This window comes from Gadus chalcogrammus, chromosome 10 (assembly GCF_026213295.1).
Source record: "Gadus chalcogrammus isolate NIFS_2021 chromosome 10, NIFS_Gcha_1.0, whole genome shotgun sequence".
Lineage (NCBI taxonomy): Eukaryota > Metazoa > Chordata > Actinopteri > Gadiformes > Gadidae > Gadus > Gadus chalcogrammus.
In genome coordinates, this window is record NC_079421.1 from 6527190 (window position 1) to 6551896 (window position 24707).

At 43.9% G+C, this 24707-nt stretch overlaps 1 protein-coding gene and 1 non-coding gene across 3 annotated transcripts in view; both read right to left on the reverse strand.

Annotated features, from left to right (window-relative positions):
- The window catches only part of mid2 (midline 2), a 94399-nt gene that overhangs the window by 34949 nt on the left and 34743 nt on the right, over positions 1–24707 (reverse strand). For both annotated transcript variants that reach the window (XM_056599856.1, XM_056599857.1), the window contains exons 3-5: positions 14086–14151; positions 10610–10705; positions 1483–1590 (exon numbers count right to left, since the gene is read on the reverse strand). In XM_056599856.1, coding sequence (XP_056455831.1) covers positions 1483–1590; positions 10610–10705; positions 14086–14151 — 270 coding nt within the window. The remainder of the gene's footprint in view (positions 1–1482; positions 1591–10609; positions 10706–14085; positions 14152–24707) is intronic.
- On the reverse strand, positions 1042–1171 carry LOC130391076 (small nucleolar RNA SNORA13). Its single transcript, XR_008896867.1, has one exon. It is a non-coding gene; the product is annotated as a small nucleolar RNA SNORA13 (small nucleolar RNA).

The following is a 24707-nucleotide window of genomic DNA, read 5'->3' on the forward strand; positions in this document are numbered from 1 at the left end:
GTCTTTGAATGTAGTTTGGGTGGGGGGTGGGGGTGAGGGGTGGGGGGTGGGGGGTGAGGGGTATTAAGTTGGTGGAAATCTGCAACCTCACTGCTAGCTGCTACTTAATTCTACAAACTGGACCCTCAACTAAATAACATTCAACCTAAGGGACATATTATACCACCAGGTGTGAGTGTGATTAGCCGTTAAAAGCCGTTTTTAAATATACCTGCTGGTATAATGTGTCACCTTTAAAATAATGGACATTGCCCCTTATAAAAGCAGTGGTACAGTAATGGCACAGCATGATAAATGCTGTGAATCAACCACACATGAACACAGATTGGTTAGTTTGGCTTTGTTGGCCTTGACAGCAACGACAGCAGTACAGGCCTGAAACACGGTTCCTCCTACCGTCAGATGCAGCACCATGCGTACCTGAGCAAACCAGCCCTGTTTTGATACCTTAAACCACATGCCTAGTGGTGAACAGTGCCTCACGGGTCGACTGAAGGCCTTGAGAGTGTTTATATTTCAAAGCTAATGTCTATAATGGTGTTTTTAGAAATGTATTTGTAAAACAGACACAGAGGGTCTGGGCTTGTTTCTTGGAAGGACCATTGATTTGTGGATTGTTTTTTGCAGCGCAGTTTATAAATTGGTGAGAGATCGATCACCGTTTGTATTTTAGGAAGTAGAAACTATAAAAATACTTTTTGAAATGTTTTTCTGTCCAATACATGTTACATATAGATAATTTGTGTTCCAGCCAACCGTTGGACCCATATCCTCAACATTCAAATTGGGGACAAATGCGCCTCGGTGAATCACCATCCCAGAAACAAACATACATATATACAGTACATGCAATGTTTTGGGGGTTGCAGAATAATGTAGGACAATATTAGAAGAAACGGCTCAGGAAAAATGACTTTCAGAATACCAGCATGCACATTTCAGCTGCAAAGTCTGCAACTAAAATACGATACAGTCCATCAAAAGCTCCAAGCACTCAACGTATTTAAAATAATAAAGTTTTCTGTCCGATTTTTCAGAACGGCATGTCCCTGCCAATCATCTTTCAGAGAGAACTAACAAATAATTTCAAAGACAACAGCAAGAGTTTCTTTATGCCTTAGTTGACACCCAGTCCACTATGAAAGCAATGAACTGGCAACACACAAAGGCAAGATATTCATGCATACATGCAGCCATAAATACATCAATAACATCTTTATCCTAATATTATAGTCAAGTGGGGTTAGGATTATATTGACTATGGTGTTGGAGTCACGGCCAAAAAAAGGTTATTGGTTCGTGGCTTAGAGTCCTCATCCTACCTTTTTTTGAAAGTGAAATTGCTTTCACTTTCAAACTTTGGATAAGAATTTCTTTTTAATGACATAGTCATGGGTCTCTCTCTTTGTCCACACAAAACGGCAGTAAGACCCTGAGGTGAACAGGTCGCATGCGGCGGTCGAGCGAGAACTCTTCATGTACCTTGGACTCCTTGATCTTCACAGCGATGACCTGTTTCCTCTGGCGGATGATCTCCACCAGCTCATCACACTCCTCCACCAGCTTGGCCTCGTGCATCGCAGTGTTCACCTGCACACACACACACACACACACACACACACACACACACACACACACACACACACACACACACACACACACACACACACACACACACACACACACACACACACACACCATATGAATTAACACAGGGCAAGAGAGCGAGAGTGAGCGAGAGAGAGAGTGAGAGAGACTAAAAGAGCCAATGAAAGGAGACTGACCTAAACTTTAAAATGCTTCCACAAACGACAGAAGGAGAGATAGAGAGAGAGAGAGAGAGAGGGAGAGAGAGAGAGAGAGAGAGAGAGAGAGAGAGAGAGAGAGAGAGAGAGAGAGAGAGAGAGAGAGAGAGAGATAGAGAAAGAGAGAGAGAGAGAGAGAGAGAGAGAGAGAGAGAGAGAGAGAGAGAGAGAGAGAGAGAGAGAGACCGAGACCGAGACCGAGACCGAGACCGAGACCGAGACCCAGCCAGATAAGGGGAACTCAAAGAGCCAAAGAAAGGCAGAGACTGACCTAAACCTTCAAATAATTCCACAAACGGCAGAGAGAGTAGAATCAGAGGTTAAACTGGATCAATGATCTTCCAACTCCAATACTTGGGGGCTCTCTTTTTTGTTTTAAACATGGTAATAATAGATATATTCTTCTATGATCGTCAGCATACTTATCAATGCCTATTTTTCTCTGTTACTATAATAAGGCATAATGATTTTTACGATCTTTAAGACAGCCATTTGATTTTACATTTTACCTTCCAAATGAACCATATCTTACAGAGAAGATTACAAAGAGAGAAGTGAGAGATGCCATTTTTGGTAATTTCAGAGTTATTGTTATTGTCTTATAAATTGCTCTTTTTTTTTGTAAGGATTCCAGTCAGGTGCAAAGCATATTGAACAGTACAATCCAATTACCCTATTATAATGATGGTCCCAGTTGCTCATGCCTGTTAAATAGAGGCTTCAAAATTGAATTGACACATGACGTTTTCAATAGTGAATACCTCCCTTTTGACCAGATCTAGGGAGCTTGATTCTGACGATAATGTAAAATAGGGGATGAACGTGGCCTGAAGAGCCTGGCCTGGCTCTTCTAATTCCTCAAAATTTGTTTGGACTGAGGCATTGTATATATCGTACATAATGCTTACACAAGTATTTAATATATACTCTGTATGTGTGGGGCGGATCTGGAATGCCAGGCCGGCCCATCTGCGGAATATCTTCTGCCAAAACACAGACAGAGCAGCCAGCAGCCTACCTTTCACCAGCTCTCCGGGAAAACCTGTGTTAATGTCGGTAAAACACTGACCCGGCTTTGGGCCGCGGCCCCACAGATCTGGCAACCCCCGAAGAGTCAATTATGTAGTGAGTGTCTTAACAGCTTGGGGTTTAGTCAGTGGAGGGAAAGGGCAAACAACAACAATAATTAGAAGGCAGAGAGCAGCAAGGTATGAGTCTGAGGCTCAGAGTCTCTGGAAAATATTGTGAAATATTGAGCAGAGCAGAGAGCTTTTTCGCTCCTACGTAAGCAACTGCAAGACAGGTGAGAAACCTCCGGAAAAACAAAGCCAACGCGGGGGGAGTTTCATAACTCTGTGATATTTGACATTCATTCCAAAAACAAAGTTATTTGAGGTCAGAAGATGCTTGCCTGCTTGAGTAGCATGAGTAAAATGAATTTGAGCAGTTACAACCTTAGTTGAATGAGTTTGTCCGGGCTAGTTACATCACACTTACACTTTTTATTAGCTCGATGAGTAATAATTTCTTGTCTTGCTGCTGCTACTGTTTTAGCACTAATAATTGGGCTAGATAAAATACTCCAAGAAGAATGAGGTGTTCTATCAAGAGAATAATATTTCACTTGATATACAATCAGCAAAGTCATCCACATTTTGACAGCCAGCAATTTTAAAATTACTTAAAAGAACAATGATTTTAAGTATGCTGCACAAAGCTACAGCAAAAAAAATTTCATGGCCTTTTCCTCAATATGCTGTTCTGTCATCTTGTCAGAAATATTGGACATACATTTTTGTAAAATAGTTTTCTTAAGTATTTGTTTTAAAGCCTTGCTAATTATGCTTGTTATTATTATTTTCTCCTCATAAAATTGGCACAAAAATTGTATCCGTTTTCAAGTCGTAACAAATGTTCTTTACAGAAAGGGTCAGATTATTAACCTTGAATTAACAGTAGTCAATGCAGTAAGCGTTAAGCAACAATATACTGACAGAGAATTAACAGTTCGATAAATATCTTGTAATAATTAACTAGTTCATGTTGACTTATGGTATTAATCAATGCACTAATAAATAATATGGTTAGGATGACCCCCTAGTCGGTTAACGCTTAGGGAGTTAGGGTGAGGCAATTAATAAAAGATTTGTAGCAAATTAGTTAACTGTTAGTTAATTGTTAGTTAATGCTGTTTACTGACATAACTAATGTTAATTAATGGTTACGTTTTTAACCCTTATTTTAAAATGTTCCTAATTCTCTTGGGGAAACACTGAGGTCACAACAGTTCAGAAGGCTTTGGACTCAGATTATGCGCAAATCATTTGGTGGACAGAACTACACGTCGTTAAGACACAGGGGCGGCAGTGATTGAAGAGACCAATCTCCTGTCAGTTTTATTCCAGTCCACATAGTTAACAGAGCTGTGGTATTAATGTCATGTGGCAGAGTGTCAAACTACTTAACCCCCTGAGACCCCTATCCACTCAACTCTGCATAAAACTCATTAGTCCTCTCACACCCACTAAGCCACTTGAATAACAACATGTGTCAGACATGTGTACACACACACAGCCCACACACACACACACACACACACACACACACACACACACACACACACACACACACACACACACACACACACACACACACACACACACACACACACACACACACACACACACACACACACAAAGACACGCCCACACACACACACACACACACACACACACACACACACACACACACACACACACACACACACACACACACACACACACACACACACACACACACACACACACACACACACACACACACACACACACACACACTATCTCCAGATAGACAAAATATACTGCTCACAGCTGGATATTTTATATCCAGAATGTAGTATTAAAGGAGGTCTAAGGCCTCCGGTCAAAACACACGCTGTTCAGTCTGAGAACACAAGACTCCACAGGACTCAGAAATAGTCCTACTAGATAAGTGATCAAGGGAGGAAGCATGGAGGCACACAGATGTTGTCCTATCTTCTTCTTTTTTGGCCCCCTACCCTTGGGTGTCTACATTAAAAATATTCATGTCCAACATGTAGCAAAACCTAAATGTACTCTTTCCTGAGCTGAGGGTAGTAGAACTTCCAAAAGGTTGTTTTAACTCAGTAAGTGATGCTATGTATTACATGAACCAACTGGATGATCTTAACCATATTCAGTACGGAGTAACTTATTTATCCAATTATTTGTAAACAATGTAAAAAATGGGAGGCTGATATGTTGATATATTTATATTTTGATATATATACTGATATATTGAGTTCTTGCCAGTATGTCATGATGATTTACATTTACATTTACATTTAGGAAATTTAGCAGACGCTTTTATCCAAAGCGACTTACAATAAGTACATTTGTCAAAAGAAGTGCATCAATATATCGCTGTCGGTACAGAAAGGATGTTCATAGAACCAAGTGCAAGTACAACAATCGCTAGGCTAATCAATTCCCCGTGTTACAGCAATGATAGCAGCTACTGCAGTTGCTACACAGTTAAGTACTATAATACAATACAATACAATACAACACAATACAATACAGTGTACAATGGTGGCCAGAAGGGCGAGGGTGGCTATGCAGTGTCGAGGTTGACTCTGAACAGGTGAGTCTTGAGTCTTTTTTGGAAGATAGTGAGCGACTCTGCGGTCCTGAGAGCGGCAGGGAGCTCGTGTCACCACTGAGGTCCCAAAACCGAGAAAAGTTGTGCCTTTGCTAGCTCCTAGCGATGGCGGTACCCGACGATGATCAGTCATAATGTGAGACACATCTAGAGCCGGGAACAAGCTATGTTCATCATTATTTTGTAGCATTGAGCTTGTAGTGGTTGTCTGAAATTCTAGTATTACTACTGTGAAAATCATCTTCATGTTGTATAATCGTTTCTTGATGATTGTTCTAAATACAAGTCATGTTTGAATTTCAGGTCAGATTTAGTTATGGTTTTATAATTATATTATACTTTTATTAATTAAAATGACTGCCCAGGAAGTTTTGACACGGTGGCGCAGCCGTCTGGCAGGTGAATTAATAATGCATAAATAGAGCTAGGCCCTACTTAATGTTTAAACGAGGCCAAAAGACAAACAATCTCTAAGCTACTTCTCATGGTGAGGTGATTTAATAAACATGATATGAATGAACTACAGAGTGTTTTGTCTGTTTACATTTCTGTGTATCAAACTATTTCATCGAGATTGTAACAAATTATTTGGTCATAAACATCGGCCTAACTTGTAAAATGTGTTCAATTTGAGCAAACCTCTAATCTTCAATGATCCCCCTCCATCATCTTCCCGCAACACTGTATATGAACACAATGCTGCCCATTGATGAAGGCCATACAATAAAGTTACAGTGGCATTAAAGCCTTTCTGGTGGCAAGATTAGAGAAGGGCTGAAATCATATTGTCCCGTTGGAATCAGCCATGGACAGGAAGCTTGGCAAAGCTATTATTCAATGAAAACCGGCAAAAAGAGTGTGCAAACATTCAATGCCCTTCTGACCGCCCCCCATACCGCCTCCATTCCTGATAAGGGTGTTCAAACACACACATTTGATTGGGGGGCGAGTGATGCTAAGTGACTGGTAGATTGAGCTCCCCCAATGCCACGGTGTGAGTCGCACCCTGAAAGCGAGCACGAGGGCAGATATATTCTTTGGGAGAAGTGGATGGTTAGGGGATTATCAAGTAGGAAATTAGTTAGTTGCAATAAATATTTCAGTGGAGTTCTAATATCATCATGCTGGTAGAAGACTACTGCTCTAAAAGGGGTCACATAGTTGCTGCATTAATTAGTATTTTCTAGGTTTGTAAGTGTAGTAGAGAAGCGCGTCTGTAAATATTAAACCAGTGGAGGGAGACTTGGGTCAGAGGGTCCCTGACAGTAGGATTAGGGCAGCAGTTAGAGCAAGCAGCGGATCCTAACCCTGTGTCCTCTCTCAGACAGGGTGTGTGCTTCTGAACCCTAACCCTCAACCTACATTACTGTACAAGAACCTAATCTTTGGCAATGAGCAGACTATCGTTGTCAAATGATATTCAAACACATGTTCCATTAGCGCACATAACACACGTGCGCTAACACAAAGACAACCTTTACTGTTAATTAGGCCTACTTTGCATCAAGGTCACCAGTGTAAGAAGACCGTGCACACGAGTTGCTCTAAAACCACTGGAGCAGTACTGTGTTGCCCCTTCTACGGGAGGAGCTCTTTGGTGAACTAAGTGAGCCAGGCTTCCATGTACAACCCATGGTTTATTAAGAAGCATTTTCATTAAATAGGTTAACGTTTCTCAGTGCTTCTATCAGATGGTTACATCACACGGCAAAGGTGGAACCAAATATTGGCCAGGATGGAGAGGAAGAGAAGAGAATGAGGGTCAAGCAAATTTAATATCTATCTGATTGTCTGTTATGAGGAGTGTACCTGAATTAACAGAGCTGGCGATGACTTGTCAAGCCAATGGGGATTTGGGGGTCTCCTGGGATGTCGAAGCTGATTCACCCTGCTTTTGATCATGTCTTTGACGCCAATAGAATTCGAGGCAAACAAGAATTTGGGTCACCCCTAAAAGCCGTCGGTGATTCTTCTTGCTTCGCACCACAGTCTACGCCATGCGTGCCACTCCGATCCTCATAGATTTACCTTTCTTACGTTGTCTTACTTTGTTGTCTTCCATCCTTTCAGATACATAAGGTTATGCATCCTCAGGGTTACTTGAGGATGCCAACCGATGAAATACACTGAACTATGAGCTGTCATCTTGCATATCTACTGTGCATGTTATTTGACTGCAATCTACTTTGACTTGAGGGCACAACATTTCGCCACAGAATATACAGCGCTTCACCGATGGGAATAGCAAAGGTAAACAATGCTTTGTGAGAATCTGCTACTGCCAACGATATACCATCCTGGGCATCTTTAGTACTGTGGCGACCGGTCCTGAGTGCCGCAAAGGATCCTTTGAGGGTCCAGACCGTTATTAGTTGGACTTTACGCATGCCTCCTGGGTCCTTTGTGGTTCTGACATTAGGTGGTTGCAGTGGTGCAGTTATAAGGCCGATATATGCTCTGTTTTAGACGTAACGCGTAAGCACGTAAGATACATAACCCCCCCTTGCGCGGTAAAATATCCCCCCTTACGTGCTTAAGTGCGTCGGCCAAAATTCCTGACTATGCGACTAAAACACTACGGCCCTACGCAGCTCGCAAAGACTGTGATTGGCCAGCTAACCACATCCTTTCAGGAGTCTCACATTTCCGGTTTTACAGCATAATAGCGCCATTTTTAAAAGGCCGTGACAGAAGCGAATGAAGAATTTTGAAGAAGGAGAAGAAGAAAACACAAGAACGAATTATGATAATTATAAATATAAACAAGCCAGCGATTTCCACTTCCACCCGCACAGATTTGTTCGTTGCTCCCCCTACTGTTCTGGCGGAGAATCCCCTTGCAACACGCGCAATCCTTAAGGAACCTTAAAGGAACCGTAAATCAAAACTTGTCTAAAACAAGTCCCTTGTGTAAATTACGTGCTTACGTCTCTGCGTCTAAAACGACCCTAAATCGGCCTATAGTGTACACACCTAGTTGAAGGTGGAGGTGGGAAATTCGGACTCCGCCACTGCGATGTTTAGGGTGGTAGGATAAGCCTTGTGATGGTTGTGTGTTCTGTGGGTGTTGTGTAAATAAAGGCAGTTCCTGTAGTTGTCCGGTAAAGGGGGTGCAAGAACCGCAGATAACGTTTCACCCTACGCTACAATACCAAGACAAAGATACAAGAACAAATTATATTCATAATAATCATTAATAACACTTAGAGATATGGTGTGTAACTTTATAGATTGTTTTACATTTGTATTTTATTATTATTAAATTGTTAGCGAATTAGGGAGCTTAAATATCATTGTACTGCTAACATCTGACATATTTTAAACATTGAATTGCAAGTACCATATATTTTTTACATTATTCAGGATAATGTAAAAACTTAATTTGCCTTAATTTTGTTAGAGAATGTGATCCTGTTACTGACTGCGATTCATTATTCTTAAACACTGCTTTTTGTAGAGATATTCAACTTCACATGGTCTTTGGGTGAATGGACTAATAAGCAGCATGACTCACTAGACTCTAGACATGACTGTATCTGCTCCATACATGTCAGGGGTATCTGAAGGAGAGTCAGGGGGAGATAGTCGGTGAGCTTGAGTCACCGGCTTGTGGAGGAGGAGAAGCCCCATTAATGCTCAGCTGTCGCCGCTGATATTTATAGAAAGGCTTTTCTCCAAAGCTTACACTCACATCGAAATTAGGAGACAACCCAATCTTACCTTATCAAGCTATGGCTATTATAACATAGCTTGATATTTTTGGTCTCATTGATACTGTAATATCCATCAGAAATAATAACAATATACTAAATTCTGCATATGTTTATCTCCAGTTTAAAACCATAATGTCAACAACTAAATAAAAAATGTAAACCTGGGTTAGGCAATATATTTTTTATGCATTATATTGGTCATATTTGTTGACATGTTTTTGGATGTATTTGTGGAAATTCTCAACATCCCGACAACAATCAATAAATCGAATAAACACTAAATAAACTAAATAAACAATCTGGTATCAGAGGCTGTGGCAGGTTTGCTAAGCCAAACATCACATTTGGCACGAATGAAACGATTGGATGGCTTACCTGTCTGTCTACTTACCTGACACCATTGCACACTACCAGAGTGTACTAAAGTGAGCAAGCTAGTCATACGCTTTAGGGGAGTGGCTTTGGAGGGAGGCCTGATGGGAAAGGTGGGAGTTTTTGGGTTGGATACAAAATCTATCTTCCTCTGGCTGGTTCCTCCAAACTGCATGCATACCCAAGCTTTAATAACCGGTTTGAAGTTGCAACAATAAATCGTACCAGCGCTACAGATACAATTTTGGATTTATAATGGAATTGTGTTCTGTTAAATAGTGCCAAGAAATTAAGAAGGAAGAAATAAAGACAGAAAGTGTTCAATTTAGAGTCCAATCATTCTCTGGCCAGCAGCCAGCGACCAGGACAGAAGCAAGTATTTCTTTATTGCCAGTGCATTGACTACTGTCAAGAGACAATGAGAAACGCATAAACAAAGGATGATAGAAAGAAGAGAACAATAGATTGGAACAAACCTCTAATTAAAAGGAGCAGCAGGCAGCAACAACAACAGGGCAGAGGATTTAAAGCTGCGCTCTAACAAACAAGAGCACACTCAACACTCAACACTCACTACCAAGCCACTACCAGGCCGCGGCCACTACCAAGACACTACTGGGCCAAAGCTGCTACCAGGCGTCTGTAGGCACCAGAGAATCTCCACCGTGAAGGTTAGGATGGCCGAGGGGCCCACGTACTGCTCCCCGTTTACAGCGGAGTGATTCACGTTGCTAAGCCCTGTCTATAGGAGCAGTCGATTAATAAATTAATTAGGACGTGTGAAAGTCACGGGCGGGAGAGCGGAGATGAATGTGGATGGTGGACACATACACATGCCTGTAACACACTAATGCAGGCGTTTGTGCATGCAGGCACACCTAGTTGCAGGTAGAAACACACACACACACACACACACACACACACACACACACACACACACACACACACACACACACACACACACACACACACACACACACACACACACACACACACACACACACACACACACACACACACGTCCACGGGATGGCTCACCTCCACCTGCTGGCAGATCTGGATGAGCTTGGCCATTTGGTTCTCCAGCTCGCTGTTTCTCTTCACCAGGTTGGTCAGGTTGTTCTCCAGGGTTTGCTACGAGGAGGCAAGAGATGTGTGGTTAATGGAGGGAGATGGAGGTCCGGGAGTATGGAGAGTGAAAAGGGACAAAGGTACCCGATACTGACTTAGCAGAAGCACATCTCAGGGATTGACTGACATTTTAAACTACACTGTGAATCAGTTACTCACTCAAGTGAAGTGAAGGCGAGCATGTTTCAACACATTTAACAACCATCACTCTCTGCTCTTACTAATTCTATTGGAGCCGTTTGTGGATTCTATTAAGGTTTTTTTAGAATTCCATGCATAAAAAAACCTCTGAATTATGCCAGAAAACCACCAACAAAATTGGCCTGACTTTCTCTAATTGAATTATGTGTGGATTTGCGAGCAACACTATTCCCAAATGGTTTCTGAGGTGGTTTTAATGATACACCACAGAGCTACAGGCTCCCTTCCACTGGGGTCTCACATCCGTCCCTATCGACCACTAAAATAATGATCCTGGAAGCCACTCGGCATATTTGTCTCATGAAGCGGATCAGAAACATATGGCTCGGTTGGAAGCAGTTGGTTATGTTTCATTGAATGTTACAGACGCTATACTGCACCCACAGGTTACGTGCACAACCAGCTATATGCCACATTCTTCAAGTTGCGCCTGTTTAGGTCCTTAGAGACCTGACCTATATACTCAACCGTGTGCGATATAAACAACAGGCCTAATGAAACAAACAAGATCCCATCTAAAATCCTTTCTAAATTCAAATCAATGTAGAATTATCAATGGTCTAAACTTGGGGTAGACTTTTAATACGGTGCATGGCCAATGGAGGTATTTAAAACCACCGTTTAATTTGTCATGTATGTGCCATGCACATCACATGAATAATGAAGTGTGTGCTGTAATTATGTTTCTTTGTCAGCCTCGGCGAGGAGCTAAATATTTAGATATGCATATTGGTTCCCAGTCGAGGGAATAAGAAAACAAAGTATTAATGAGAAAAAGTATTCATAAGCCAGGGTACAACGATGTGAATTCTTCAAACTACTGTCTCTCCTAGAACTCTCTTTCTTGCTAGCCTAGGAAACAATATGAGATATATCTAGGACTGAATAGAGGCTTGCCATGCAGAGTTTGTGGGAACTTTGAGGGAATGATTTTCATTGCTGATCATCCCATCAATATTTTTGATTCATTATCAAATACAACTAACATTAAACAGCCTGGGAAGAACAAGTTGCAAACATAAACAACCCTACTTCGTGTTTGCCCAGTTGGCAGGCTTTCTGCTCATAAAACACGGTCAGTCCGGAACCGGAATGACCATGAATATTCAGTGGTTACTGCATACGCACATAAACACAATGACAGCACTTGGTACGGCGGGCTTGACTTTCAACTTGCATCAACAACCAAACATTCTCCTTGAAGGATCAAACCAAGAAGCCTTCGCTGATGATTTAATGATTACATAATACGCTATTAGCACTTCAAACCCACTAGTCCGAGAGCCAAGACAAAACCACACACACACAGACACACACCCATTCCAGACACACACACACACACACACACACACACACACACACACACACACACACACACACACACACACACACACACACACACACACACACACACACACACACACACACACACACACACACAAACACACCTGTCCACACAGAAACTGGTTCACACAAACACCCAACCACGCACAGACCCTTCCACACACACACACACACACACACACACACACACACACACACACACACACACACACACACACACACACACACACACACACACACACACACACACACACACACACACACACACACACACCCAGCCTCACAAACACGTCCGTCCACACACACACCCGTCTACACACAAACGTCCACGCACACACTCATCCACACACACACCCGTCCACAGACACACAACCGTCCACATACACCAAACCACACACACCCCCATCCACACACAGACCCGTCCACATACACCAAACCACACACACACCCATCCACAGACACACCCGTCCACAGACAAACACCAAACCACACACACACCCATCCACAGAAACACACCAAACCACACACACCCCTGTCCACAGAAACACACCAAACCACACACACACCCGTCCACAGACACACCCGTCCACAGACACACACCCATCCACATACACCAAACCACACACACACTCATCCACGCACCAGAGCACTTTGCAAAGTGTTGACAGATACACAACATCATGAATTAAACCCCGCCACATAACGAAGGCAAATCGGCGACGGCGTTAATGGAGCATCAAACGCATTTGGAGAAAAAAACACCGGCCACAATAACATCAACCACACCAACAACAACAACAACAGCAACAACAACAGGCTGTGCGGAGGCAGCCATGAAACAGAGCGGCAGATGAAAGCAGCGTGCGTTTGAAGCCGGACGGGGCATGCATGTGAGGGGGAGGGGGGGGGGGGGGGGACCCAGACTGCCGCACCTGGCCCGCACCGCCCTGATCAGCTCATGCTGGTCCCTCTCTCTCTCTCTCTCTCTCTCTCTCTCTCTCTCTCTCTCTCTCTCTCTCTCTCTCTCTCTCTCTCTCTCTCTCTGCCTCTCTCACTGTCTGTCTGCGTCTTTGTCTGTCTCTCCCTCTCTCACTCTCTCACTGTATGTCTCTCTCTCTCTCTTTCTCAGTCCATCTCTTAGTCTCTCCCTCTGTCTCTCTCCGTCTCTCTCTCTCTCTCTTGGCAGATCTCTCTGAGGTCTTCTGTCTGGTGCTGGTACTTCTCTAGTGAGTATATGTTTTCTGCAGTTTGAGTCTAACAGCATATGCGGCTCCATACACTATAGGTACTATATATATCAGTATATCAGATGTTCATCTGCTGGGGTTCTGTATTAATGTCGGGACAGTGTTGCCTCTTCTAGGCTGTGGATCATTTTACGACTCCGCCTGCTTATATCAGCTGTCCAGATTTATCGTTCCATCCATCATGCCCTTCTGACTGTCTTGTCTGTCAGCTCGTCAGTCGGTCAGTGGCCGTCACTGTCAGAATGTTTGACTGTCCATGACAACCGGGATGTTAAGGGTGTCTGTCCTCTGTCTGTCTGTCTGTCTGTCTGTCTGTCTGTCTGTCTGTCTGTCTGTCTGTCTGTCTGTGTCTGTCAGGCTGTCTTTCCGTCTATCTGTCTGTATGTATCAGGGTGCCTGTCTGTCTGTGTCTGTGTGGCTGTCTATTTGTCGGTCTGTCTGTCTGTGTCTATCAGGGTGTCTAACTGTCCATCTGTGTGTATCAGGGTGTCTGTCTGTCTGTCTGTCTGTCTGTGTGTATCAGGGTGTCTATCTGTCTGTCTGTGTCTTTCAGGGTGTTTGTGTGGTTTCAGGGGCGGCCAGGAGACTCACCGCAGCGCTCGACTTTGACGCCTCCAATACCGCATCTGAAACTCTGCCGGGGCTCATCTGATAGGCCTACACACACACACACGCGTGCACACACACACACACACACACACACACACACACACACACACACACACACACACACACACACACACACACACACACACACACACACACACACACACACACACAGGCAAGCCTTACTGATCTGATCACACACTATCAACTGTCTCAAAGACAAAGCAGCTCCAGAATATGGTGGATTTTGGATTATGTTATCATCCATATTCGTCCATAGGCCACAGAACTGGTCCAGGAGGGTGCTTCCGTTTAGTAGAGAACAGACATAATCCATGGAGTACAGGACAGCACGGAACTGTGCGTGTGGCACCAAGTGTCCTGCAGGGCAACCAGTCTAACCTAGGAACACACATGGCCAAAAAAGGCTTTTGAATTGCACCAGGGTGTACGTCTGTGTTGTGTTTTAGTGTGTTTGTGTGTGTGTTTTTGTTTGTGTGCATCTGTGTGTATGAATGGTGTTTCTTTGTGTGTATTTGGACCTATGTTTGCATGTGTGTGTGTGTGTCTGCACGTGCATGCCTGTGCGTGTGTGTGTGAAGCAGAGTTTGATGTGGAGCATCAGTGAGGGGGGACAGATGGGTCATTAATTAGCAAGCTGCAGACCCAGATGATTAAAACATCAGACCCCAGCAGGCTCCCAGGAGACACTCGTGTAACAAACTCCTATGTCCAGCGTGTGTGTGTCTGTGTGTGTGTGTGTGTGTGTGTGTGTGTGTGTGTGTGTGTGTGTGTGTGTCTGTGTCTGTGTGTCTGTGTGTCTGTGTGTGTATGTGCGTGCATTTAACAAAGTGTTTGCAGGTGCAAAGCCTTTGTGCATATGCAAATGTCGTGCTGCTGTTTATGGGTACACCTGCGCTGTCACTGAGGTGACTATGTTTATAACATAAGGACCTGCTGAGCTTTGGAACCATATGTGTGTGTGTGTGTGTGAATATATATTCATTAAGTCTGAGGGTCTGTGCAAGTACAAGATACAGTAGGTCATGCTCGAGGGGTGTGTGTGTGTGTGTGAGTTCATGTGCCTTTGTGTGCACATGTGTTGGCTGCATGTGTTCGGCTGTTAGGGGCTTTGGAGGGTTGAGCCTGCAGCATTATTAAGCTGAGAGAGAGAGAGAGAGAGAGAGAGAGAGAGAGAGAGAGAGAGAGAGAGAGAGAGAGAGAGAGAGAGAGAGAGAGAGAGAGAGAGGGAGGGGGGGACAGACAGACAGAGAGACAGACAGATAGACAGAGAGAGAGAGAGAGAGAGAGAGAGAGAAGGCCAGAGACAGAGAGAGCGAGAGGATATGGAGTCACTGTCTCCAACAAGCTCATTAAAAACATGCTGCAGACATCAAAGGCATTCACTCAGACGGAAAAATTGGAACGAGAGAGAGAGAGATTGATTCAAAGTTGAAGAAGACAGTAAAGATAGAGAGAAGAAAAAAGTATATTGTAAGATAGAGGGGAATATGCACAGAAAGAGAAGGAAAGGCGTAGAGAAGTTTAGAGAGAATGATAGAGAGAAAGAAAGCCATACATATAGAAACAGACACACAGACAGATTGCAAGGGATGGAGGCAGATACAGTGAGATATGGTCAGCTATATTCAGGGAAAACAGGGACAGTAGATGGAGAAGAGAGGGGAAGGAAGGATGGAGAATGCACTGCCTTGACAGAGATGAAACAGCAAAACTGAAGAATAAATATCTAAAAGATTTGGAAGAGGGAAAGAGAGAGGAGCCGGGAAACACACGGTGGTCAGCTCAGAGCACGGACCTCCCTCTCCCTCTCTTTCTCCCCCCGTCCATTTATTTCCTTCTCCCTTAAATTCCTCAGTTTCCTGTCTTCTATCTCTTATTTGCTCAGTTGCTGCCTCTCCTTGTCCCTTTCCCGCCCTCCCTCCGTCCTTATTCCACCAGGGGACAGGGGAGCGTGGCCTCCTGTCTGCTGACGGCCGGTCGGCTGGGGTTAGACCAGCGGTACCGGAGATAGACACCAGCCCCTTTGCTCTTCATGCTCCAATCTGAGCCTCTGCATCCTGCTCCTCTCAAGCTGATTAGGCTGCACCGGTGGGTCAGACAGAGAGACAGGCCCAGAGAGAGGGAGAGAGAAAGAGAGAGCGAGAGCGAGAGAGGAGAGGGGAGAGTGAGTGGGAGCAGGAGAGAGAGAGACAGCGAAAAAGAGAGAGAGAGAGAGAGAGAGACAGCGAAAAAGAGAGAGAGAGAGAGAGAGAGAGAGAGAGAGAGAGAGAGAGAGAGAGAGAGAGAGAGAGAGAGAGAGAGAGAGAGAGAGAGAGAGGCCTATGCTCAAGTGGGTGACTTGATGGAGCTGGAGGAGGCTGAAGAAAATACCCGCTACGTCCTCCAGTGTATTGGTGTTCACCCAGGAGTCTGCTAAGAGGTTTAGTTGCTGTTATTTTCCCTCACTGTCTGTCACTAACCGTCTCCATTATGACAAGACAATAAAAGGGAAACAAAGAAATTAAGTGTATGATCATTCCTTGCCAAATTCATAAGAAATATGAAATGTATTAGAATTATTCTGCGTAAAGATTTTTAGCAAACTTTGTGTTTTACAACTTTGTGCTGTAGTCAGCAGATGGGATCAATTGGTGGATTTTATACAGATTAAATCCTGCAGCAGGTACAAGCTTGAAGTCGACCCATCATTGAGGTGAACCTTGCTATGTTATTGTGAAATGGGTCAAAGAGAAATTGTTATCAACAATCAGGTTAAAAAGGAGAGCAGTGAATGCTTCTTGAAGTTCTACGTATGACACAGAGGGATGATTGTAAAACTAGAAAGGCATTTTAGTTGTCGAGTTATATAATGTTTTGGGTTTTGTGCCACATTGCATCATGGCCTAATAAGCTTGACAACATTGTGTTGCTAATTCTCTCACGCTTTAGAGCAACATCACAGAAAATATTCAAGGAAAATAACCGGCCAAACAAGTCTCACACGCAAGATTTAGTTCTGAGGCCAAATATCTCACTTCAAAGTCTTCGTTTTGCCCTCTTAATTACCCCGGGATCGCTTCTGAAGCTCGTGGTAAACAAAGAGAGCCCGGGAGAGAGAGACGGTAAGAGAAACAGACAAATATTACAAAGAAAATGAACGATTTTAAACTCAAGGATTTGGGCCGAGAACAGACTCAGCTTACAGCCGATTTTAGCAAGAGGCCTCACAGTGCCAGGATGTGTCAGTAACTTGAGCCAGCTGAGGAATGGGCTTGTTTTGTTGGAGGATGACATTCCATAGGACAGAGTCTTCCTGTGACGGTCTGCTAGGGTGAGGCCAAACCGACGGGGAACGACGGGATCTCCTCGCTCGCTGGGAGGGGGCCAGCGACAGCTGCTGAAGTGACTGAACAATCCTGTGCTTCAACCACTTTTATTACACCGATAGCGCAACAAGAGGATAGAAGATAAATATATTTTATGTGTATATACCGGTTTGAGACGAATGCAACCCAAACAAGTGGAATATGTGCAGCGTCCTTTGAAGTTTGGACTCGGGACAAACCCGCGTGACCTTTGAGGAGACGGGCGTTAACGTTCAAAGGCACTCACGGTGGCACGTTGGTGGGGATCTTTACGCCCCCATGAGAGGTACTGATCTGAGTTCAGGGAATATCCACAGGGTAAGGGTACCACAGGACCCAGGGGACGGGCCGCCCTCCCTCACCCTCCCTGCATCTTAATGATGTGCCAAAGCCTTCATAAATAGCCCAAATGTCCACCACTTAATTCCCAATTTTCTCCCCACACATGGATGGATTAGGGGAGAGGAAATGTTCCCGGGGGGTTTGTCGAGGGGGATAATGATGAGTGGTGGGGGGGAGCGGGGGCAGAAGAGGACAGCGTGGACCAGTCTGTCAGACAGAGGACACGCCTGGGCTTTTTAGCGGCTCACTTCAAAGGGACAGTCCTAATAAACACTTTACCTTACAGTCCTCAACCCCAGAGGACACATCCCCAAACATAGCTCCTGAAACATGTTGTCCCAGCCCGTTCCCGAACCTATAACGAGCGTGGCGTGTTAGAGACACCAGGGTAGATTGGGAGTCGCGGTTAACGGACTGCATGAAGATAAGCTCCCAGACTTAAAGGATATTTCCATCTTGTGAATCCACAACCTCCCACTGAGTTTGGAGACGGCATGTTAGTTCTTTGAATAAATATTGTGAGATGAATATGATGCACTTGACCGGATTGCCAATATTAAACAACAACCGCTCACTCTAGACGCCACTGAGTGACTTACGCAATACTTTCTGTATAGCGAAACGAGAATCTGTGGGGATACATAGTGACATCTTAATATAAACAAGAACACAAACGCAGGGCACACTGCCAAGTCCTCCATCGTCTGTTTGACGGCCATGCTTCAGAATGGAAGGTGCCTGTATTTTGATGTTAAACAGACAATCTTTATTATAATGTTCAAACTAATTACTAAAGTCTGCAAAAGCGAGGTCAGGTCCAGAGTCTGGATCTGACAATATGATTGGTCGAGAGTTGTTTTGACTATTTAAACACAGGAGGACTAAGTAGACCTCAGAGGTCTTCAGTGCATCTTCATTTTCAAGAATTGTTTCAGCGGAACACACATTCCAGATCCAGGTACATATTTAATGGTATCACTGCTGGGGAGAAAATATGTTTCTGATGATCTTCTGACCAGCGCTCCACCTCTGCACCGGGGATCAGGGTCCGCCGTGGGTCTCTGGATGTGAGGCTCAGCTCTGGGGGGCTTCTGGGGGGCAGCAATAAGGTCAGAGGGATCTATTGACTCCTGTCTCTTTGGAGCTAACCCACTTGCACCTGATTATTTGGAGGGCCACCTTTTAGCATGGGTTCTCAATTCATATAATGGAGGAAGTCAAATGAAAACCTTAACAAATTATATTTCCAACTTATTTTCTGAAACAAATGTTTAGTGTGCCCAAATCATAGTTGGGGAAATGCAGTACCGACAAAGCCACAGAAAGTCGTGTGGTGGCTTTACAGGTGGGTTAATCAGTGAAATCACCTGTAGTTTGTCCCAATTGTATGCTTCATGTGTGCAACAGTATTTCATTTGTAAGAGTAGCTGCCTGAGGTACTACAAATAAAAAAACAAAGTATGCTATTTGGAACCGAGCCAATATCTCTGATATTCTCTGTGCCACGCTCTAGTGCACACTGAGGGATAGAGAGTAATTTCCTTTCCATACAGAACAACAGACTTGTTTCTGCGTTTGCCGGGAGTTGCTGGATTAGAATGTGAGCTAAACATGTGTCTAGCATCAGTAGAAACAGCTGGCCTACAAATCAAACCATAGCGTGGTCAGGTGTCATAATTCTCAATCTTGTATTTTAGCTAGGGGTGCACAGATTCCACTTTTACTCAGACCAAGTACAAGTACAAGAACTTACATTTTGGTACTTGCTGATATCGAGTACCGATATGATTACTTAATAACACTGTTTCAGCGAGAATTCGAACACTATCAGATTAAAAAAAATAAGGTGTTTTGGGCTTAAAAAAAAGAAAGAAAGAAAGTCTTGGGTTCACAGGCGTTACCTCACGTTGCAGGGGGCTGGTATCGGTAGCAGGGCATTCGTAATTTGAGCTATCATCTTGTTTCCGACAATTGGGATAATAAGTCTAATTAAATGGAAACAAAGAAAACAAAAGAGAAGCAGAGAAAGCGGAAAGCGGCTAAAATGGTATCATGGAAAACAGGAAAGAGGAAGAGTAAAGTGGGGAAGACACCAAGGTTGAATGCAGGGACATTTTCTCTTCAATTCTTATACTGGCCAATAACTGCTAATCCAATTAGTGTACATTGAGTTAGAATAAATTAAACCAGGAAGTACTTTCAACTTGTAGCTTTTTGGGAGTGCTTTTACATGGAAGTTATATGGAATTGATTAATTGGTAACTGAAGATTGGGCACAGTAATTGGATAGAAACCATGAAAATAACAAAATTGCTACTGCACAGATTCAGATTTAGATTTTATTCAGATAAGGAGTAGAAAGAGTTCCCTCATCCATTTTATTGGGGTAAATGTACAGGTTTTAGCTGAAGTGATGGATCCATGCGGCCAAGGCGACCTTGCAAAGCCAAACGCATCAACGGCAGTAACAGCTGCAGCTGAATCCCATAGACAGATGCTTTCTCAATGACCACGGTCGGAGGAACGGAACCCTTTGCTTGGTCAGCTGGTACGTGCAAAGGCAGACACTGTTGGAAGCTGTGGTTTGATACGCTTATTGTGTGCCTATGACCAATTCGAACACAAACACATCTTAGTGCTTGAATGTGTACTTCCTAGGGTCGTAATAATGGGTGTACCTTCTCATGTTAGGATAAACAGGGAACAGGTCTTGTTAATCCTGTGCCTGCGTCCATGAAGGCAGAACACAGTGCATGTGCACAGACCAGCGGGGTAGCATAACAGTGGGAAAGAATGCTGCACACACACACAAACACACACAAACACACATGCATAAAGAGGGCATCTGGCTGTTCTGATATAACCGTGGAGGAATGCCGTTCTTAACATTCTCTTCCTGTTCGTTTTCCTCTCTCAGTGTCAATCCGCCTCAAATGAGAGAGAGAGAGAGAGAGAGAGAGAGAGAGAGAGAGAGAGAGAGAGAGAGAGAGAGAGAGACAGAGAGAGAGACAGAGAGTGAGACAGAGAGAGAGAGAGAGAGGGAGGCTTACAGGAATATGAACAGGTTTAATACGGTAGACACAAACTAACCTTATGTCTAACTATTATCTTTATTGATAACAGATACCGTAATCATAATGATTCCTCATGACCTCCCCCCTCCTCCTCTGGGTGTGGTGGGGGGGGGAGGGTCGTCTTTTTACAGTACTCTTGTGATGGTAAGAGACAAAAGAACACAGAAGATACAACCGTGTTGTGGTTTAGCTTGCCACCAAACACCCCAAATATTCTTTCCAGATTCATGATGCAATATGAGGCAAAGGGTTGACACCGGCCGCCCCTCTATGTAGGGCGGCAGCTGGGTCAGGGACGATGGATAAAGTGTTTCCCTGGAAGAGTTCCCTTTATCACTCGGAGCCTTCAACATGATCTCCTGATACATGGACTCTTGAAACTCTGGCAATGAACTCTGTTTCTGATATTTTCTTCCAGACACACGGTTTCTCATTTGTTTATTTGGTAACCTAAGGATGCAGTTAGTGTAATAAAAACTATTACCTAAACTTTACCCTATCATTAATCGATATACCATTTTATCAATGCTGCTAATTCAGTTAATTTCCAATGCCAGATGCTTGTCTGGAAATATAAAAATATATTTTCTGGTAACATTGAATTAGTATTATGGGACTAATACTAATTATGGGTGAATAGTTGATAAACACACACAAATAAGGCATGATATCACAATGTCAGCTTGATTAAAAGAAGCCAGATTCATCTTCCGGCAATCCTTCCCAAATGAGCAGTGTCACCCCCTACCCCCCTGTCGTGGCCATAACCTACGTTGATTAAAGGAAATCCCATTTGCTCCTTCAAAAAACGTCTGCACACTGAATCACATCGCAGTTCCATTTCAACACCTTAATAATACTGCTTTAATCTGTCTCCCTTTCATCCTTTTTCTTTTGCATGCAAATCTCGCTTGCAATTACATTCTTGTACACTCAGCAGATAATAAGGACATCACAATCCTCAGGCTGTTAAGTGTGGCATGGGTGATGTAAGGATCCGGCTTATTAGGAACAATTGTGACCAGAGACTTGGTCTACAACCTTAATATGGAAAATCAAGACTTATTGTCTGGTTCAATACGTTTTAATACTTCTCTGTATTTAATGAGGTGGCTTTGACATTTATGTGTCTTCTGTTTAAAGCGGATGCAGACTTAAAAAGACCACAGGCCTCCTTAACTTAAAGGTTATCAACACGAGGAGGGCTTTCAGGTTGTCACGCTCCGTGTATGAAAAGAGAAAAGGGATGGACAAGAGAAAAGGGAAGGATAAAGAAGAAAATTAAAATGAAATGGCTAAATATAAAAGCATTTGTAGCAAAGCAAATAACGAAATAACGTGGGATGAGGCTGTCTGGTGACTACCTGGGCAAGAGCTGTGCTGACAGCCCACGCCACACCTGTGTGTTCTCCCTACAGATTGCCGGGGGGGAGGGTTGACGCACAGGCAACCTCCCATACTGAGGACAGACATGCTAACCACCGCCGCGAGCACGAGCTCCTCCAATCCTCTCCCTGTCGCCCCTGCTGTCCACTCGTTCTCCTCCTCTGTCTCTTCTGCTTTTGTGTTGGTACTCCTGCAGGTTGTGTTCCAGCCCTCACTCCTCATCGGACCTGAGACCTTCAGCACCTTGTCTGAAGCGTTGCTCCACATCTGCTGAGGCCTTGGTGAAACCTCATAAATAATAAAACGCACACTGGAAACACTTGTGCTCCAATGTCCGACACAGTCAATAAAACGTACGCTACGGGGGTTATGCATCTCGCTCGCTTGCTTTTGATTCATTGAGCTATCCGGTTGCACACATTTTTTGGCCTCTTTTTTTGCCAACTTGGCTGCATTGAACAAAACTGTAGAGTGATTCTAATTAGGAGGCTGTGACTGTTCTCAACCAGACTCGTGAGTTGCTTTGGATGAAAGTGTGGGCTCAGTAAGTGTGGGCTAATTTAATTCAGTACTATCCCATTATCTGTCTCTCAGGCTCGGCCATTAGGGTATTTCCTCAAGTAATTACTGTCAATTTGAGACTGGCCATTCCTGATTCCATGTGTGATAGATCACAGTGTTGAGTGTTCTGTTGTGGCGACTTGACAGTCTGAAAAGATTGTTTGGTCTCAGGGACCACAGGAAGATGTGGATAGAGCGATGTGAGCCTCATCAATCTAAATGATAGATTTGTTTACTCAGGAGTCATCGGCTGTGTTAGAGAGGGCTGCATTTAAAGGACCCTGGCCCCGAAGTCCACATGGACACATTTTGGACTTGTAAATTCAAAGCTACCATAAGAAATCGTTAGAAACATGACAATTGTGTTTTCAGCTGGTGACCCCAATGCAAAAATGATTGGCAATCTCCTCTCCTAAAATGAAAAGTTATGGTTTTGGAAAGTCTGGGTCACGATGCACAAATCCAGATAACCAATAAGCTGCGGCTTGGTAGATATGGATCTGTACCGGCAGACGCTGCTGATTGAAAGGTTATGAAACTAAACAACAGAGTAAAACTTTTTATCTTTAAAAAGATGCCTAAAAGAAAAGAGAAAAAATAGGTACAGGCAAAGTATGTTTTTCTTATCATATGCAGTGTTATCATCGTGGTTAGCCACGTTAAATCAACCTTGATTAATTACATTAAGCATAGATGGGGAATAATTTGTTCTTGTAATGTACAACAAACACTGCCATCTGCCATGCCCATCCAGCGTGGCATTTTGCCTGCCTAACAATTTCAGATGTGAGAAAAGGTTACTTCATCTAGAGCTTTAATATTGTGCTCTGATTGAAAGTATTTGAGTAAATAAAGCATGAAGTAGAAACAATTCCAAGGACCTTTGATGGTGAAATCTGAAGACCGCTGAGAGACGAAAACAAAGCCCTCCCCCAGAGGGCTCCCCCCCACACACACAGACCCCATACAACCCCTCAGAGTACCAGTCTTTCACCTTCACAGGCTGTGGTAAGAACACATACACACACGCACGCACACACACACACACACACACACACACACACACACACACACACACACACACACACACACACACACACACACACACACACACACACACACACACACACACACACACACACACACACACACACATAAGGGAGTTCTAGTTGCCATGACAGTAGTATGAGTCTCATACAGTGCGATACAGTAGCATTTACAGTACTTTATGATTCACTACATTCGCTGACAAATGCTTTTGCAAATGTGCTCCCAGTGGTGCGATTCAGAACAGGGCCTTGTCTCAATTTGTATTGAGTTCTCTTGAGTTGGATCTCAACAGAAACAAGACACTAAATGATGGGTGGTATGTATACAGTAAGATAAGGTTGAGGAAATCCATACTCTGAGGGGAGTCTCATCTACTCCCTGTTGTTCTGCTAGTAGCTCGGCAGTGAATCATGGAGAGCCTAAAAGCGATTGCAGCTTGGGATTGTGCGCTGCCTGTCAGCACCAGTCTCTGGTCAGCACATTTAAAACCCTGACACACTCCAGAACATTGAGGCCAGCTAAACACACACACTGCAAACAGAACCAGATCACAGCGACAGCTGCACTGTAGCATTCTGGAAGCAACATCCAAACGCTGGTGCCAGAAAACAGATTGCTGAATCACACCACCCCCAGTACCCCGTTCTCCGGTCGGCGAGGAAACACATTCCTGCGTTTGGGCGGACGCCAGTCCCGGCGTGCAGGGGGGGGGGGGCTTTTATGCGGACAACATGTTTATTGTTGATCTGTTCCACCGTGTGGACGTGTGTGGGCCTCACAGCTGTCTGCCTTCAGTCAATCAAATGGCCGACAGTATCCACTGCTC